Here is a 17848-nt window from a genome sequence, read left to right on the forward strand (position 1 = left end):
TGCGCCCTGAGCAAACAGTACATCCTGAGTTTTGGACCAAAATATTTTGCAAACCATTAAAAAAAACCAAAACTTCATCTTTACTTTCAGAGTAAAGCAGCATTCTGAACCTCCAATGACAATTCAATTAAACTTTTGAGGATAAAAGGATTACAAACCTTTAGTTCATGTAATGAACAACGAATTTCTTCATAATCTATTTAAGAAAAGTGAAAACACCGAAAAGCACATGTATATTCCACAGGGCTGAACAAGAAAAAAAGGCAAAAGATAATTCTCAATGCCAACAATATACACAAAAGATGACAATCACAACCCAGATTATACTCACTGGCTCTGCTCAGGATTCCAATTATATAAATAACCAAACCAAGACAAAGTCAATTACTAAATCCCTATGAGCTTAGGACAAAAAACACAGACTGCACTTGCTTCATTAAAGCCTGGTCCTCATGTCGTCTCGTCACACCGTGTAATTAGAGACAACACAGCAAAGCAAAGGACTACCACATGAAGACACAGAAGGACTGTTTTCAACGTATTTATCCTTGGAAGTAAACCCAGGTACCATAGGAAGAAAGTGACACTATTACAAATATAAAAACCAGAGCATATTTTATAGGGAAAAGGAGTTCTTAGTTTTAGGTTATTGTTTTTTCTTTTCTGGTGAGGCAAAACAGATCTTTAGATAACCATTCATTACACACCTGAGTTGTTTTTTTCTTTAAAATTAAGAAGGAAGTAAATTATATTTAATTTACATTATGTATTTGTCAGAAACTGAATAGTAAATACTGTGTTTGGATCATTAAATTTAAATTGTAGTTTAGATAATGATACATTTACTTACTTTTAAAACTCTTTTATTTTGAGATTATAGACTCACAAGAAGTTGCAAAAATACTACAGACTCTGTGTATCCATCACTCAGCTTCTTACCTTTATTTATATTTTGGCTTTTAAAGGGTTAACACTTTTGACAACATGAAAAACTGTCAAAAAACCTAATAGGCCTGATGAACACATATTCTTGGAAGAGGCTCTATGAAAACATACTGCTGACTTCAAATACCACTTTTATCACATGAAGGTACCTCAAAAATTGTTTTTCTGAGATTCTGTCACTGTTACCGATCTCTGCCTCTTTTGATGTCCAATGGTTTCCCACTTTTGCAGCTTCTGAAAACTTTAACTTAGCTGTTACTGAAATAAGCTCCCTTATTCCTTCATGTTAATATATCTGGCAACATTAAATGAATAGAAGTTACAAATAGAAATCAACATGTTTGGATTTATTGTAAGAATCTTGAACTCTCTAGTATCCCCAAAATAATGCAAACATACCTAAGCTGGAATTTGTCAATGCCAACCTTTGTAAGGGAAAAAACCATTGTGAAGGAATGACCATCCTCAATGCTCTCTACAGGGTATTTACTGTTATAAGAAGTGGTGGGTCTTATGGATGACTGATGACAATGTGTTGATGAGGGATCGTTATCTTATGGGAATTATCTGATCAATTTTCTAATCCTATACTAGCACCAAACATAAACACATAGTCCCTTTTATCATATTCCACCATCACATCCAAAAGAAAATAGCTCACAGTATTTTGTTTAAGACTGTGGGCCATCCATCTCAGCAAACTCAAACTTTATCCAAAGCACATCCTGCCAGGCTGATCGCAAATTCTCTTCCCAATCTGGAAAGCTGTTCCTTTCTAAGAGCTTCCTATATGTGTGGCTGCTCCCTGGAGCAGGTTATACTCAGTTATAGCTTCCGAGCATCTTATTGGCCAGTCCCCAAAATGCTCAACTAAGTAGCCCCATATATAAATTCTCACTTATGTAAATCACATTTTGCATCTTAGGAAAGGTAGTCTGGAAACATCAGACCCTACCTACTGCAAGGCTAAAGGCAAGTCAAAGCAGGAATGACCAAAAAGAAATAAATCATATTTACAGTTGTCTTTTCTACTAAAATATGACAAATCCTTGTCATTCTAAAATGATGTCTTTTCATTAAACTTTCAACACATGAAATATTACAGTAGGATTACTGGCTGAATTCTGTGTCAAAAGAACATGATCTCACATTCTTATAAAAATTTGAACACATTTCTTACCATGGGCATTAGTAGTTTTACTGACAGAAAACAGTTACATAACCCAGTATTACTTTGGACTGTGACCATGGAGAAATTTGGGAGTTAAATTTACCACTTGATTTTAGAATCTGTTAGGGTTGGTATAGCTCTCTCTCCCCCATTTTTTAGTTTTCCAAAAACTAATTTTAATTGTCCTGTTTTATGTATTTGACAATTTTAAGCCACTTCAAATGCTTCTTAGAAGGTTTAATATAAATCATGATTGAAAATGATCAACTCTAACTACAGTATAACCAGATGTCTGATTAATGTGTTAACCACCCTTCTCCAATATACATGGACCCCAGGGGACAATAAAGTCCTATGGTAATGATTTTCAACATAGAATATTCATACAGGTTTTGGATGCTGGAGTCTAATGGAAAATTAATATAAAACACACAAACCTGTTGTATAAGTAATGTGAAACTCATTACTTTCCCTAAATGCATCCAAACAGATGAACAAGATTTTGAAGATTACCTTGTTTCTCATTTAATTAAAACTTTCAAGAAAAAATATTTACAGTGACTTAAAGACTCCTGTATAATACCTAATACATGAACAAACTGGGAGGATGCGGGTCAAATACAGCTGAGCTCCATTCAGCTCAAATTAGGGGAGTCTCTTGACTACAAAACTGTTTTCTTAACACGGGAGTTTCTGCAGGATGTGATAAGATTTGCTGAGCACCATAGTAATCTTTTAAGACACTAATCAAAAACATGAGCCCATAATTAAAAAAACCCAGAAGTGGTTTTAGGACAACAGGAGCACCTCAGCCACTATAGTATGCAAGATTCTATTCTAAGCAAAACCACCTGCACAACAAATCCTTCAACAGTTCAGTAACCAATAAGTAGAAAATGTTCTTTAAAAACTATTGTTATCTCCGCATATTCCACTGGATCATTCAACTGTTGTAGTTTAACTATATGGAAAATAATAAGTTGCCATAACGCTTTTGACTACATGATAGGATTCTTCTGAAAGAACACTGGTCTGAACCAAGCCTGGTGAACTTGGACCAGGCACACAGTAGGTACTTCTATTACTCTGGCTGAGGAAGGTCTAACAACTGGGCAAATTCCAGTAAGACTTTACAGCCTGGCGTAATAACGATGACCAACATACTCAGTTCTCCTGAAATCAATCCAAGAAAGAGATTACTAAAGTTAAAAATGTACTACAAATACACAGGTCTAAAGCTGCCACATTTGCCCAATAAACTAAAAGCGTCCTTGCCAACCTTATATTGAACACATCAGCAAATACCAGAAGTGCATATAGTCAGATGAATATTATATGTAACCACCTTTGATATTTATATATATACATATATATGGTACTAATCCTCCCAAAAGATTATACTTCTGAGAGCATAATTAAAAAGCACATTCCTCTTTGTTTTTTAAATAGACTTTTCTATTGAAGTGAATAGAATATTAGAATATTACATTTTTCCTAATGTCTAAAGTCATCAAATTTCTAAACAGAAGAAAAAAGCCTCAAAGAGCCACATATTAGATATTCAAACTGTTCTAAGAAAACGAAATTAATAAAATAACTTGAATAAATAAGAGTGCACATTCAGAACAGAATTCTAGCTTTTGGTCAGCAACATATGAAATAAAGGCAAAAATCTGCCAAGATTAAGGCAGGTTTTTGGTTTTTTTTAATATACAGTACAATATGTTTTCTTTGTTCCCCAAGTTCATTTAGCATTCACTTTGATGTTATCTAAAGTGCACTGCCAGGTCAAAATACAAGCTTCCTAATTAAGAAAAAATAGATGTCATAGAAAGTTTCTTTTTAGAGTCTCCCTTATACCTACTAATGGCATTTTCTTTTTGCCTTCACACTTAGTGTAAGAGATTACTGCAATAATCATGACTGTGGACACAAAACATGATGACTGTCAGGGTGATAGTCGTTGTAAGGAATTATTTTCATCTTCTGCTGGAGTCAATTTGAGTGTTGGCAGTTTCCGAGGAGGAAGTTGAGGGCTTTGGCGAAGATTGTCATCCATCTGTGGGAAGTACAAAAAGTACATGTGACTGATGGCTGTGGCACCACTTTCGTGGACTGTGACCTCCTCATCCAAACTATAGCCTAGAAGAGGACAGAACCATATGGTTCCAGGACTGCTCGAGAAACCTTTTTCTTACAGATAATCTCGCAGGAACTCTAAATGTCATACCTCAAATACCAGCTAACTCAGTTTATGTGTACAAGCAATATTGCTCATCCTTGATGCCTTTGCAAAATTATAGCAATTCCACAAAATGAATATTCTACTGAACTCAACCACATCACAACTGGATTTAAGAGGTCTCCTAGTATAGTAAGTGGAAAAGCATTACTTCTGATACACTAAGCTCCAAAGTTTACTAATTATGTTGATGTACAATACCTCATTTGATCTTCCCAACACAGCTGTGAAGAAACCATGGAAGACGATCATTCCCTATTTTACGTAGCAGCAAAACGAAGCTCAGAAAGGTTAAGAAATTTGCATTAGGTTGCAAAGCTAGTATCAAAAGTTGAAATTAAAACCCAGGTCTTCTTTAAAATTTTTTCTTTAACCTTTATTTATTTTTGAGACAGAGAGAGACAGAGCATGAATGGGGGAGGGTCAGAGAGAGGGAGACACAGAATCTGAAACAGGCTCCAAGCTCCGAGCTATCAGCACAGAGCCCGACACAGGGCTCGAACTCACGGACTGCGAGATCACGACCTGACCCGAAGTCGGACGCTTAACCGACTGAGCCACCCAGGTGCCCCAAAACCCAGGTCTTCTTATTCCAATACTATTATTCTTTCAACTGCACCCCACAGCCTCAGTGAAAATGACCTGTACTCCCTTCAAAAAGACAAATTCTTTTAGGCTGCAAGTATTTAGACCATGGGAAGCTAGGAAAAGAGACAGATAGAAGGAGAAACTATTTAGACCTAATCCAGAATTCCAGGTATTCCAAACACCAGATCAGTTCTAAGCCTGCTCTAGAAAAAGAAATTACTATGGAGCATATTGAGAAAATGTCCAAGAGTTTCAGACTTGCCCTCAGGAGGACATTAGCATCCCTGGAAACACTAGGAGAGGAATCATTTAGAACTGAGTCAGGGCGGTGGGAATGCAAACTGGTGCAGCCACTCCAGAAACAGTATGGAGGTTTCTCAAAAAATTAAAAATAGAACTACCCTATGACCCAGCAATTGCCCTACTAGGTATTTATCCAAAGGATACAGGTGTGCTGTTTCGAAGGGACACATGCACCCCCATGTTTATAGCAGCACTATCGACAAACCAAATTATGGAAAGGTCCCATATATCCATCGACTGATGAATGGATAAAAATGTGGTATATATATAATGGAATACTACTTAGCAATCAAAAAGAATGAAATCTTGCCATTTGCCACAATGTAGATGGAACTACAGTGCGTTATGCTAAGTGAAATAAGTCAGAGAAAAACAAATATGATTTCATTCATATGTGGAATTTAAGAGACAAAGCAGATGAACATAAGGGAAGAGAAGCAAAAATAATTATACGTTACTTACATATAAATAAGAAATACATATATATTTATATATGTATATACATACATATATACATTTATGTATGTATATATATATTCCATGTATATATATATACACACACATATATATATTCCATGTGTGTGTATATATATACACACACACACAACACACATATATGGAAAGAATGGAGTCATACCTTACAAAGCTACCTTTCAACCAGAACACCCCACAAACAGAGTGCAGGGTTCACAGCCTGGTGCTGAGCTCTCTATCAGCTCAACTTCAGAAAAGACTTGGAAGCAGTTGCCGCCAAAGATCCCACACCAACAGCAAACAGCATCTGACTACCCACTTGATAAACAGGCTTTTCCAGAGTTTTGATTATGTGCAGAGCAAAACTCTCCCTTATCTCCTCCAGATGCTCTTATAAAGCACAGAGGAAATGTCTCAGCAGAGATACAAGCAGCTTACAGGAAAGGAAAGAGTATAAAAGATTAACTTTTAACTTTCCAATGGAAAAAAATATTCCCAGTGGACTGCTTGAATCAATTGGGTTGTCTTTTTTTTTTTTTTTTGTAAGAACTAAGTCCCCCAAACATTACTTTTTTTCTTTTTTTCTTAAGCTCTAGATTTTCTGCGCAAATGGCGAACAGTAGTAGCCAATAGGATTTGTTGCTCTTATGTCCTGCAGCCAACAGTGAACCACACTGAAGAGCAAATATGAAACAGGGGTGGGAAGGAGAGTGCCTGATTTAGAGTTAGGAAACGTTCACATGCTGATAATGACCCAAGATCGAAGTGTACAAAGCGGTGACAGGGCCTCTTGGGTTCACCTGCTGCATATGTAGGTATTTTGTGGTTCCCTTTACATGTCTGTCATGAATTTGCCAAATATAGAAAATGAAAACTGTATTGGATAGCCTTCATCCAGCAGCTAAGTGTCGACAACAATCTGAGTAATCTTTCCATTATCCACACCTAACACTCAATATCTTTCCTCTCATGGGATTTACTGGGCTGGGCTAAGAAGACAAACTTGGCATTCAACGAGCCCACCTAAACTTTAATACTGGTCTTTTACAGTTTTACTGCTCAGTCCTACTCACTTCTCAAGTTCTAACAACACATGAGATACTCTACAAAGAAACAGAAAGGTCATTCCAGAGAGTGACAGAGGTTTCTTGCTACTAGTACTACTAGCACTGGATACATAATTTCATTCATTTGCAGCTTACTAACTGCAAGGCCCATGATCGAATCCAATTTGTAGGGTTCCAATCCCCTTTGCCTCTCACCACCTGAATGATCTCGGGCAGGTAACATACACTGCTCTCCAGGCTTCACTATCCTTATCTGTAAGATAGGACTGACGGAGTAGCTGCACACACAGCGGCTGTGAGGATTCAATGAGGTAACTCGAAAGCTCATAGGACACAATGCCTGTTATTCAGACCTCAAAAACTGCTAGCCAGTGTTATTAGGCCACATTGCCTCATTAGTTAGTGAAAGAATGAAGTATCATTCACTGGCATAAGAAAAAAGGAAGTTGATCAGACACTTGGGGAAAAAATGAATCAACTCTCTTGTATTTTTCCAATTAGAATCACCCTTGAAATTCCCACTACTGGCGTGCGTGCTCTCTCTCTCTCTCTCCTACCCGCTTCCTCAGTATCTCTCTCTCAGCAAATGAACGCGACCAAAGTGGCAAAACACCCACAGTGATGAAAAACTGTGGGCAACAATTAGAAAAGAGAAGGATAGAAGAAGCAAAGCAAAACAATTTATGTAGAAGAAAGAAAAAGACATCATAGTGTGATTAACAAGAAAGGACCAGCACTGGTGCTTACAATCTCAAGAAATGTTAACCTTGGGAGACAGAAACAGACAAGCAAGAAGTGTGTTTGTTTTGTCTTTTTTTTTTTTTTTTTTCTAAGCTAGGCTTTTGGTCTCCCAACTTGAAAAATACTAATTATGTGGTAAAAATAAGCCCAATACCACTATCAAAGTAATCGAACCACTACTGGCTTCAAAACACTATATTATATACAACTGTAGTAAATGTATATTTGAGCAGCTTTATGAAAAAATAAACTCTTTAAAAAATAAGAGGGTAAAATAATGCATATTAACTATACAATTAAAGTTACAATATTAATTTCAGAAAGAAAAATACTAAACTACTATAAAATAATGATTGAAGTAAACTTGACCTTTTCAATCAAGTTGGATTCCTTATTTACAAGTTGTGTGAGTTTCTGCAGATTTGCGTCTACTGTTTCTTGACCAGCAGGAGAGGTGCCTAAGAAGCCAGGACAGAAATCAGAAAGACAGAAAATTTTGAAAGTCTTTAAAGCTGTTCAGACTGAAAGAATTTTGAGTCTATCCACCCTCCCAAGTACACTGCCCTCCAAAAATAAATAAAATCAAGCAAAGAGAAAAACCATTATGGGTTCAAAGGCAAAGAGGGATAGTAATGCTCCAAAACCAAACCTAAACAAAAGGACTAAATTTGTCCATGAAGTAGACAGCCAAGTGTTATGCAACCAGCCAAAGTGATTAGTAAAAGAGCACAATGGTCCTCATTTCCTTCTCCAATTTGAGCTGTACCTTTTCCCCACCCGTATCAAATAGGCCTTTAGTCACAGCTATTTGGATAGCTGTCTAAGGCAGGGACTCCCAAACAGCTATCAAACAGGCATCCAAAGTATTTGGAAGAACTTAAAAAATACAGATTTCTGGGCTCTACCCTGAAGGGATTCTAATGCGGTATCTCCGGCTTAGGACTCAAGACTGTATATGTCCTCCGGCCAGGTTTGCTAATCACTGCTCCAAAGTAACAAGGTTGAAAGTGATTTAGTTTCATGACTCACCCCTCTCTCTCTAAAAAACATATAAACCACCATGAAAAATAAACTGTCCCTAAGCCAGCTATCCTTGTAACTGCTGTTTCTTAAAAGGACAATTTCTGCCAACTCTCCCAATACAAATTTAGTATCCCAATCACTTACACACATGGCCCACACACCCAAGGAATCATATCCTAAGTGACAGGTGCCCTCTATTTACAATACCTCCAGTCTGATGCAATCAGTTTTCAAGTAGTGGTATCATGGGAGTGTACCTCACCCAAATCAATCTGCTGCTGATTTCTGTTCACGCAGGAAAATGCTAGAAGCAACATTTAAAATAATTGCCCATTTGCATTAGGATAGATGCTATCTTTCAGCAGGGACTCAATAAATACCTGTAGTTAACTTTTAGAAGAAAATGATCCACTTCAAAGGGGCAATATTTAAAGAAGAACAAGAGGCAAGAAATGTATAAAATCTAGAAGAATAGGCAAAAGGAAAATATCTATTTCTCTATTTAAAATAGAACTAACACATGGGAATAAAGTTGGAAAAATAAAATTTTTTCAAATGCTGTAAGTCAGCACTTAAAGACAATACACAAACTTCTTTAATAAGTCATGAATTTTGCTTATCCATCCTTAGGAGAATATGCAGATACTCTACGCAAACGCAGATTAGCTGAAGAGAAGCCAGCTTACCTCCAAGACTAAGCTTAAAATAACTATTTAGGATGTCATCACAAAAGCGGCACAGGTTGGAGAGCTGCTTCAAATGTTCTTGTAATTGAACTTTAGGAAAGCGTATTTTATAAAGAGGTGCAAGAAAACCAAACACGTAGGCATCCAAGGTAGATGGCCTAAAAATAAATCCAGGATTTTTAAAAAAACACATAGGAAAATATTAACTTGGGATCATGTTAAAAATATTTTTTCTCTAATACATTTACCAATTCTGAAGTATACAATATAGTCTTTTGGAAGGTTTACTGCACATGTAAGCTTATAAAAATGATGTAATGAGGGTTTTTAAAAAAAAAAATTTAATACTCTAACCATTTATTTTATTTAGAAGAAAATTAACTTATAAATTAAAAATTCATCTTTATTTACAAGTGTCATATGAAGATATGAGACAGGGTGGGGATAGTCTTAGATATTTTAAATTCATATATATAGCATGTCTAGTCAATTTCTGATTACCATGGACAGAGAAATTACTATAGTAATTCATTAAATCTTTTTTTTTTTTTAAAGCAAAACCTCATGGGTGGGAGGGGTGGCAAGAGGACTTGCTTTAAATAACTACTCATGGACTATATGCATACAAAACACAAAAACGATTTTTAAGGGAATGCACTCACGTATCTCCAAAGAAAAACTGAGATGTTCCCAATCTGTTTGACAGAAGATTTAGGCACTCCTTGGCATCTCTGTATATCTAGTAAGGATGAAATTACAACTCAAAGGTAGAACAGATGCTCTAGAAGTCCTTCTAAGCAGGCATCCAGGATGTTCATCTCTGCTGTCTCTCTTGTCCCTCCCCTGGAGGGACCTTGCTCTGAAAGTAATCCCAACCATACCTGAGCTTCCACTTCTCGGAGGTGGTAAAGGGGAGGCTCTCCTTTAGTCAGGAGAATTCTATTCAGTGCTCCCTTAGACATCCTTCCAGGCAGGATCAAACTCAAGGGAAAAGGAATTCGTGAAGCAAACCATGGCTTTGTCACAGCAAAGTAATTGTCACTCTCGACCCAGAATGTGTGAAGCTACAAAACAAAACAAACGAAAAACCGCAAGCATGTTCTTTTATGAAAAGAAAGGTCATTTAAACAGTGTGAAAGTTTTGGGTAAATATCCTTGTATAAAGTGGCTTCATAAAACTTTCCCAATTAGAATGACTCAAGGATGAAACAAGATTTTAAACATGTGGATTTGTTGATTGCTATATCCCAGGCACCCAGAACAAGGCCTGGCACATATGTGCTCAATAAATATTTGTTGAAGGAGTGAATGATAGTTAGCTAAATTCTATACATGGAGGAACAAACTCTGTCTTCCACAAATAATTTTTATTTCCAAAATGACAGTATCTTTCATGTTGTTTCATGTCTTAGCTGAATGCCTAACAGAACCCAGTTTCACAGTAACATGAAAGAATCAAAATTAATTCATAAATGAAATTTCCTCCTTTAAGCCTTTTTCACTATGGTCCTTCTAAATAGATTAAAGCATACTTTTAGTAGGTCAACTACAATGATGTAATATTCACCAATGCTCACCACTGCAGGAAGAAGCTTCTCTTCAAGGAGAGCAATGTAAGCCAGTGTATCTGCCCCCTGTTTTGCTGAGAGTTCATAATCAGCATTATATTTCTATTAAAAAATATAAAACCAAAAAACTTCAGAAGTCAAGGGTATCCCAAAACAGTGAAGTTAAATTAATTAAGATTCCTATTCTTCCTCAAAAATGGCAAATATGATATTGAAAGGCATAATGATAAATACAAATTCAATGACAAATGCCGTTTAATGCAAATACAGTTCTTAGCACATCCCGCACACAGTAAGGTCAATAAATATCAGCTACGATTTTTTATTAATTGATATTCTGTGATTGTTTACGACCTAGTTTAGCACATGGTATGTTGTACCAACAATAAATAGAAGTTATTGCCTTTAACAATAAGGAAGAAGTTCTAATTGGTTGCATTTTTCCCCATGAAAAAAGAAAGAAAACCTTCCAAGTTAGAACAATTCTAAATTTTGTTGACCTAGGATTTATTTTTTCAAGAAAAGTATTGGCAAAACCAATTACAACTTTTGTATTTATAAAAGTCTTTACATGTTTAAACATTTTGTATGCATTATATAAATCTTTAGATGCTCACACATTTTAGATACCTTACTTCATGGGACATTTAACTGCAACTCTCCAGTGAAGCGCTTTTTAAAAATAAAATAGGTGCTAGTTGATAGGAACTCAGATGCCATATGCAGCAGAAAGTGAGTGGCAGCTTTCACTCAAGTGATAATCATATCAATAAGTGTAATCATAAAGATGGCTTCATTGAACCTGCCTATTTCTAAACTTCAAGAAAATCCAAAAAAGCACATGAAAATATAAATTGAGTGTTCCTCACTACATGACTTTCAAATCACAGTAAAACTCATGATTCAGAGCGGTAATTCTCAAGTCTCTTTTTATATCAAACTCCAATTGTCTACTGAGTTGGTAAAAAAGAATTTAAAAGAATTCCCCAAACCTTACAATGTATTTTTTTTTTTTTTAAGTAACATGTAGGGAACAATCTACTTCTTCAAAAGGAACCACCCACCTGTTTTCTTAAAAAGTTTAGTATTTTCGCAGGCTGAGAAACAATGTTGTCTTCAGTTGTCAAAATTGGTACATCTCCTACAATCAAAAACAGTTTACATACAAGGAAACATTTCTATTTGCTCTGAAGAGATTGCAGTCCCCTAAAAACCATACCAATTGCACATTCGGAGGGGGCAAAATGAGTAAGCTCATCTTAATTTTTTGCAATTTCACAAAGCAGTTGTAGAGAACAGTGCCGTATTTCCATTGATCTGACTTGTACTTTACAGTATTACTCAGAATGCCCAAACCGTAAGCAACACACAGCCAAAGTTATGGTAGGAAGAAACTAAAACCCCAAGGTACTCCATGGCTATATGCTTCATAGCTTTAAATTTAGATATGGAGGTTGGGGGGCGGGGGGGGGGGGGGAGAGTCCCTTAAGAGAGGAGAAAATTGTGTTTACACTGTACCTCTTGAACCTCTCCAGGTGTTATCTATGACATTGACTTTCAAGGGTGCACCAGAAAATTTGGCGTAAGCCTGAAACAAAGTTGGTAAGAAAACATTTAGACTGAGTACGTAGTGCAAATCTGCAAGCAGCTTTAATTCACAGCCCGGTCGCCCTAAGGCAGAAACTCCTGACACCGGGGCTGAATCCCTCTCCGGAGGTCTAGCCGGGGAAGCGCGCGCCAGCTACCCAGCTTTCGGGGACTTTGTTCCCCCAAAGGTTCGGGGGATGCAGAGCGGGGCGCGTGCGCAGCCTGCTTTGGTCTTAAGCTCCACCGCCCAGAAAGCTTTGCAAGGCTGAGTGGGCTCGCAGGCAAGCGGAGAAGCCTTGACTCTCCCGCCAAGGCCTCGGCGGGGTCACAAGCCAGGCTTTTGACTCCACGGGAGGGAACCCAATGTGGTACAGCGAGAAGCGCCCCGGCCGGTCTCGGCCCTGCAGCGCCGCAAGGAACCGCGGCGAGCAGCGGAGACCAGGCCCAGCCAGCCTCGCGCTCTGGCCCCGCCCATCTTTCCTGCGCCCTGGTCCGCGAGGCGGCCTCACCATCACCACCAGGGACTCGCTGTGCACCGATGGGAGCCCCCAGCCACCTCCCCAGCAACTGAGCTCCAAGGGGGCCGCCATCTTGCCGGGGCCGACCTTTGTTACCCCGGAAGTACTTAAACGCTCAATTTCCGGCCCGGTGAAACACGGGGCGGGGCGAGAGGAGGGAAGGGTACCTTTAGACTGTGAAATGCGTCAAGAGGTGGAGGGGTTAAGAGCTCTCTTAGCCCCAGCTTGGCCTGATGGCTAGGAGTCTTGGCCTTTGAGTTAGACCCCCCGCCCTCCTCGAGAGTCTTAAAGTATTTATAGGTACCTAAAGTGCTCCCAGCCCTTTGAGAATTACTACCTTGGGCTTCAATTAAGCCATCTGTAAAATAGACATGATTGTTGTGTTTAAAATTATGACACAGGGAGAAATAATTTGACATACAATAGGCACTCAATAGTTCAACTCTTTCCTCCTTATATTTGGCTTTTGTCTCTTTCCACTCTGAATTGTGTCACCCTCAAGTTCACTTGGTCTGCTCTCCTTAAAAGTAATCCTATTCCTGAAATTTGTGAAGTGAATTGCCTTTTTTCAATTTGGAATATCTCCTTTTCCCTGCCATTGCTCCTTCAAAAGTGACCTTAGATGTCACCTTCTCCGGGATGATTTTACAAAGTTAGGAAGTTCCTTGTACATACTTAAATTGTAGCTTCTATTCCATACAGATTTTTTGCCTTTCACTATCCTTGAAAACTCCTTGAAGATACAAAAGGACTGGCTTCATGGATGTGAGACCTGTGCAGTCACCCAAGGCCCCATGCTTAGAAGGGCCCACAATTGCCTTACTATTCTGCTACCATTGTCTTGAAATTCTTAACTTTTGAACAAGAGCCTTCCATTTTTATTTTCTATTGGGTCCTAGTGATTGTAAAGCCAATTGAGTCTGTGGGCATGAACTAAATGTTTGTTTTTTGGTTTTTGGTGTTTTTTTTTGTTAATATCAAACTGACAGTTTCTCAGAGAAACTGTCAAAGAGGAAAAATGACCCTTCAGAATGCCATGATCCTAACATGCTTACAGAGTGTGGGAGTTACACCTTGGGTGCTAGATCTTCTAGAAGGCACAACAGTCTTTCTGGGGTACCCTCTCAGTCACTTCTCTGAATTCTTTGCCTTCCTCTGTTTCACTTAGTTGGGTCCCCTTAAGTAACTGAAAGCTCAAAAGAAACCTCTGCAAATTTTCATAAAATTATAATTCGACATATAATTGCTAGGTACTCCCTAAGGTTACATGGTTTATATAGCTTATATGGCTATCTAAATTTTTCCTCTTTCAAATGCAAGAGTTCTTAGAAATGAGAAGGGTAAAGTATGTCAATGGTGAGAATCCATTAAAAATACTTTATAAATGGGAAATGCTTAACATATGTACCATTGAAACCAAGTATCAAAACATTTATTGAGTAGTTACTGTATGCAAGACACTGTAAGGCTCTAGGAGAATACAGAGATAAATAAGACATGAACTCTATCCTCAGGAATTTATAGTGCACAAAGGAAAGATACAACTAAGGGTAACAAGTCATATTATCATGAGTAAAGGCAGAGATATAAATGAAAATACTATAGAAGCACAAACCAGAAAGGATGCATTCTCTGTGTCATCAGTGGAGGCTGTCTTTTCAGCCTTCAGAGTAAAGAAAGTAATTCAACTTTCAGACTCAAGAAATAAGACCTCCCTGTTTTGAGGTTAAAATCTTAATCCATAAAGCTCAGAGTCCATATACTGCAACCGAGCATTTATTTTTAAAAAAAAAATTTTTTTTTCAACGTTTATTTATTTTTGGGACAGAGAGAGACAGAGCATGAACGGGGGAGGGGCAGAGAGAGAGGGAGACACAGAATCGGAAGCAGGCTCCAGGCTCTGAGCCATCAGCCCAGAGCCTGACGCGGGGCTCGAACTCTGCGACCGCGAGATCGTGACCTGGCTGAAGTCGGACGCTTAACCGACTGCACCACCCAGGCGCCCCAGCAACCGAGCATTTAAACTGTGAATGCCCTGAGTCTTGTTTGCAAGGTGGAGGGGAGTGGGCAGTGGATGCACATTTTTTTGTGGACACATAATATAATTGCTCAGTTCAGCCTTCTCCCTTATTTCTGATGTTAAATATGACAATTTCGTTTGCATTAAAGAGAAATTAAATGTCTCCTCTTAGCATTGCATTCAGACAGAATAGCATGCTAATGCATCTGATGAGAAAATCCTTACACACAGGTTTATCTGTGTCTATTTAATAGCAATCTTTTATTGTTGCAATTCCTCCTGAGAGTCTATATTTGCTAGGTTGAATTTTAAAACCCTAGCGCAGCTGATTGCACAACCAGGCTGAATGTTGTTCCAGAGAACCACACAGAAAGCTGAAACCTTCAGGAATTATGCCTGGTATGGATAGTTGGCCCCTGTGCCTTTTTTGGCTGCTAAAGCGTGTTGTTCAGAGTTCATCAAAATCATAATTTCAGATTCCTACCAGGAAGCATATTATCTGCAAAGCATTCACATATGTGTGGGATAACTTGAATCACAGCTTTATAATGAGTATTCCAGACAATGTTTTCCCTTAAAAAGAAATATTATTTTTGAAAAGAAGGACATTAAAAAGGGCCTCATCTAGTGACAGTCATGTGAACTCAGGGGACCTGACCTTGGCATCCATTTGTATCCTTCATGTGTTTCCTAACTTGAAAGCCATGGTGTAAGTTCTATTAGGATCTTTTTGTTTGGGTGATTAAGAATCTGTGAAATGCCCCTGTCAACAAAGATGAAAGTTTTGTGATAAGTGATCAGAAAATATGGTCCTTTGTGGAAAAGGTAAACCAAACAGCCTTGACTATCTCTTTCCACTCTGAACATCTATAATTTAGTTCCGTGTTCGGGTATAAAATCCTTGGGGAGGAAAAGCAAACACTGAGTAGAAGTCAGGAGTGTTGGTTTCTTACTTTGCCTCTAATTAACGATAAGAACTTAAGCCAATCATTTTACCTTTATTACTCAACTCATTCACTTATAAAGTAAGTGAGATACTGAAATACTATCATGCTATGTGTGATAAGCATTTAATAATAGTTAACATTCTGGCAACAATTTCTACATGACAGAAACTGTTCTTTGTATCTGACATAACTCATTTGATCTTCATGATGACTCCATAAGGTAGGTAATGTTATGTTCTCCTGTTTCCAAGGAGAGAAATTAAGGCACAAAGATGTTCATTAACCTTCCCAAGTTCACCTAGCCAGTAAGTGACAGAAGTAGGATTTGAACCCAGGTAGTCTGGGCTCATACTCTTAACCACTGTGTCATACTGCTGGTAGCCTTCTAAGTAGTCCATTAAAAATCCTAGCTTCAGTCAAAATAAACCTATCAATGCCATGATAGTACTATCATTACCTGTTTTAATAATATTTTTTGGTATTAATCCATTAAATAATTTCCTTAAGCAATTTCTGTATGCCCAGCACATTGCTGGGCTATCAGGGAATAATAACTTAATGTTCACGCTTTCCTAGGGATAGTTGATAAAACAAGGCATACATGTTTGAGGTAAGTAGAGGTGATTAGGAGTACCATTTTGTCCAGCAGACCACAAGTCCAATGTGATTTTAGACAAGAGACTTGAACATACTGCACTGCATGGCAAAGGCCTAGTGGAAGAAGTGGGACTTCAGCTGACCTGGCAGGAAGGATGGCTACATTGGATTTAGATTGGCACAGGGAAGAGATTCCACATGAGCTATGCTACCTTAGTCAAGGCATAGTGCTGGGAATGATTATGGCAAAGAATCTTCAGTAAATGGATGCTGAATTTGATAACAAGACTGATCGGGATGTTGACTGACTAACTTAAGAACCAGAACTGGAGGGGCGCCTGGGTGGCGCAGTCGGTTAAGCGTGCGACTTCAGCCAGGTCATGATCTCGCGGTCCATGAGTTCGAGCCCCGCGTCAGGCTCTGGGCTGATGGCTCGGAGCCTGGAGCCTGTTTCCGATTCTGTGTCTCCCTCTCTCTCTGCGCCTCCCCCATTCATGCTCTGTCTCTCTCTGTCCCAAAAATAAATAAACGTTGAAAAAAAAATTAAAAAAAAAAAAAAAGAACCAGAACTGGTGATGTTGGAAGGCATGGATATATGTAGTTTTGAGAAAGTAAAAAAGAAGAGTAAAAGTCTGAATACAATATTAACAGACACATGTAGTCATGGATAGAAGGTGGGATGCTATCATCTCATGGACACCGTAGGAGGAAGGGCTTTATGAACCTATCAATTGTACTAATTGAAGGAAAATGTTGTGGCAAATGAAGTGAGGAAATGAGGCTGAGTATTAATAGAAGAAAATCAACTGGCACCCTTGTGCTGAGCATTTTTCATTGAATAGGTTGTTAGAAATCAAACTGGAAGGGATTGTTGAAGAAAATGGTATTAGGAACAGGGGCAAGGAAAAGATCATAAAGCATGTCACAGATGAAGGAAAGAATGGGACGGGAGCAGATGACTCAAGATAAATGTTTTGGAGGAGATGACAAGGTGAATCTACATACATTTGAAGACAAAATTGGCTACTAGTGAGCAAAAGCCTAAAGATGCCAGATAGAAAGATGCCTTGTATCCTATTCTTAGAGTTCTCAGAATTACCCTAAGAGTTGAGAGCCTGAGATCGGGAGTATGAGCAGTGCAGCTGGCACTGAAAATGAGAGAGGCTTTCTTTCTGACACCAAAGGAAGTTTCAAGGACAGCATGGGATCCTGAGTTAGCCCAAGCCAGTTACCTTCAAATTTCTGTCTTACATTAGAAAAAAATCAAAAGAGCCTGAAAGAGAGATTGGGGCTTCAGAAAGAAGGACAACAATTTAGAGAATGTACCGGTGAGTTAGTAAAAAGTGAATGGAAGCATTGCTGACAGTGGCA

General features: G+C 38.3%; 1 protein-coding gene across 4 annotated transcripts; it reads right to left on the minus strand.

Annotated features, from left to right (window-relative positions):
- Positions 1–920: 920 nt before the first annotated feature.
- On the minus strand, positions 921–13016 carry MTX3 (metaxin 3). 4 transcript variants are annotated; one of them, XR_006299124.1, is made up of 10 exons: positions 12905–13001; positions 12327–12396; positions 11873–11949; positions 10818–10910; positions 10122–10304; positions 9903–9979; positions 9241–9398; positions 8762–8858; positions 7901–7989; positions 4148–4175 (listed from the first exon to the last, which is right to left on the minus strand). XR_006299124.1 is itself a non-coding variant. In XM_043592918.1 (9 exons), exons 1-9 carry the CDS (start codon positions 12983–12985, stop codon positions 4065–4067), a joined length of 939 nt encoding a protein of 312 aa, XP_043448853.1. In that variant the 5' UTR covers positions 12986–13006; the 3' UTR covers positions 921–4064. The 4 variants fall into 4 exon arrangements, 3 of the variants coding, with proteins under 3 accessions (XP_043448853.1, XP_043448873.1, XP_043448861.1); XM_043592918.1 differs by lacking the exon at positions 8762–8858 and having other exon boundaries at positions 921–4175; positions 12905–13006; XM_043592938.1 differs by lacking the exons at positions 7901–7989; positions 8762–8858 and having other exon boundaries at positions 921–4175; positions 12905–13016.
- Between the last annotated feature and the right edge of the window lie 4832 nt (positions 13017–17848).

The sequence above is a fragment of the Prionailurus bengalensis genome, chromosome A1, assembly GCF_016509475.1.
Source record: "Prionailurus bengalensis isolate Pbe53 chromosome A1, Fcat_Pben_1.1_paternal_pri, whole genome shotgun sequence".
NCBI classification, from domain to species: Eukaryota; Metazoa; Chordata; class Mammalia; order Carnivora; family Felidae; genus Prionailurus; species Prionailurus bengalensis.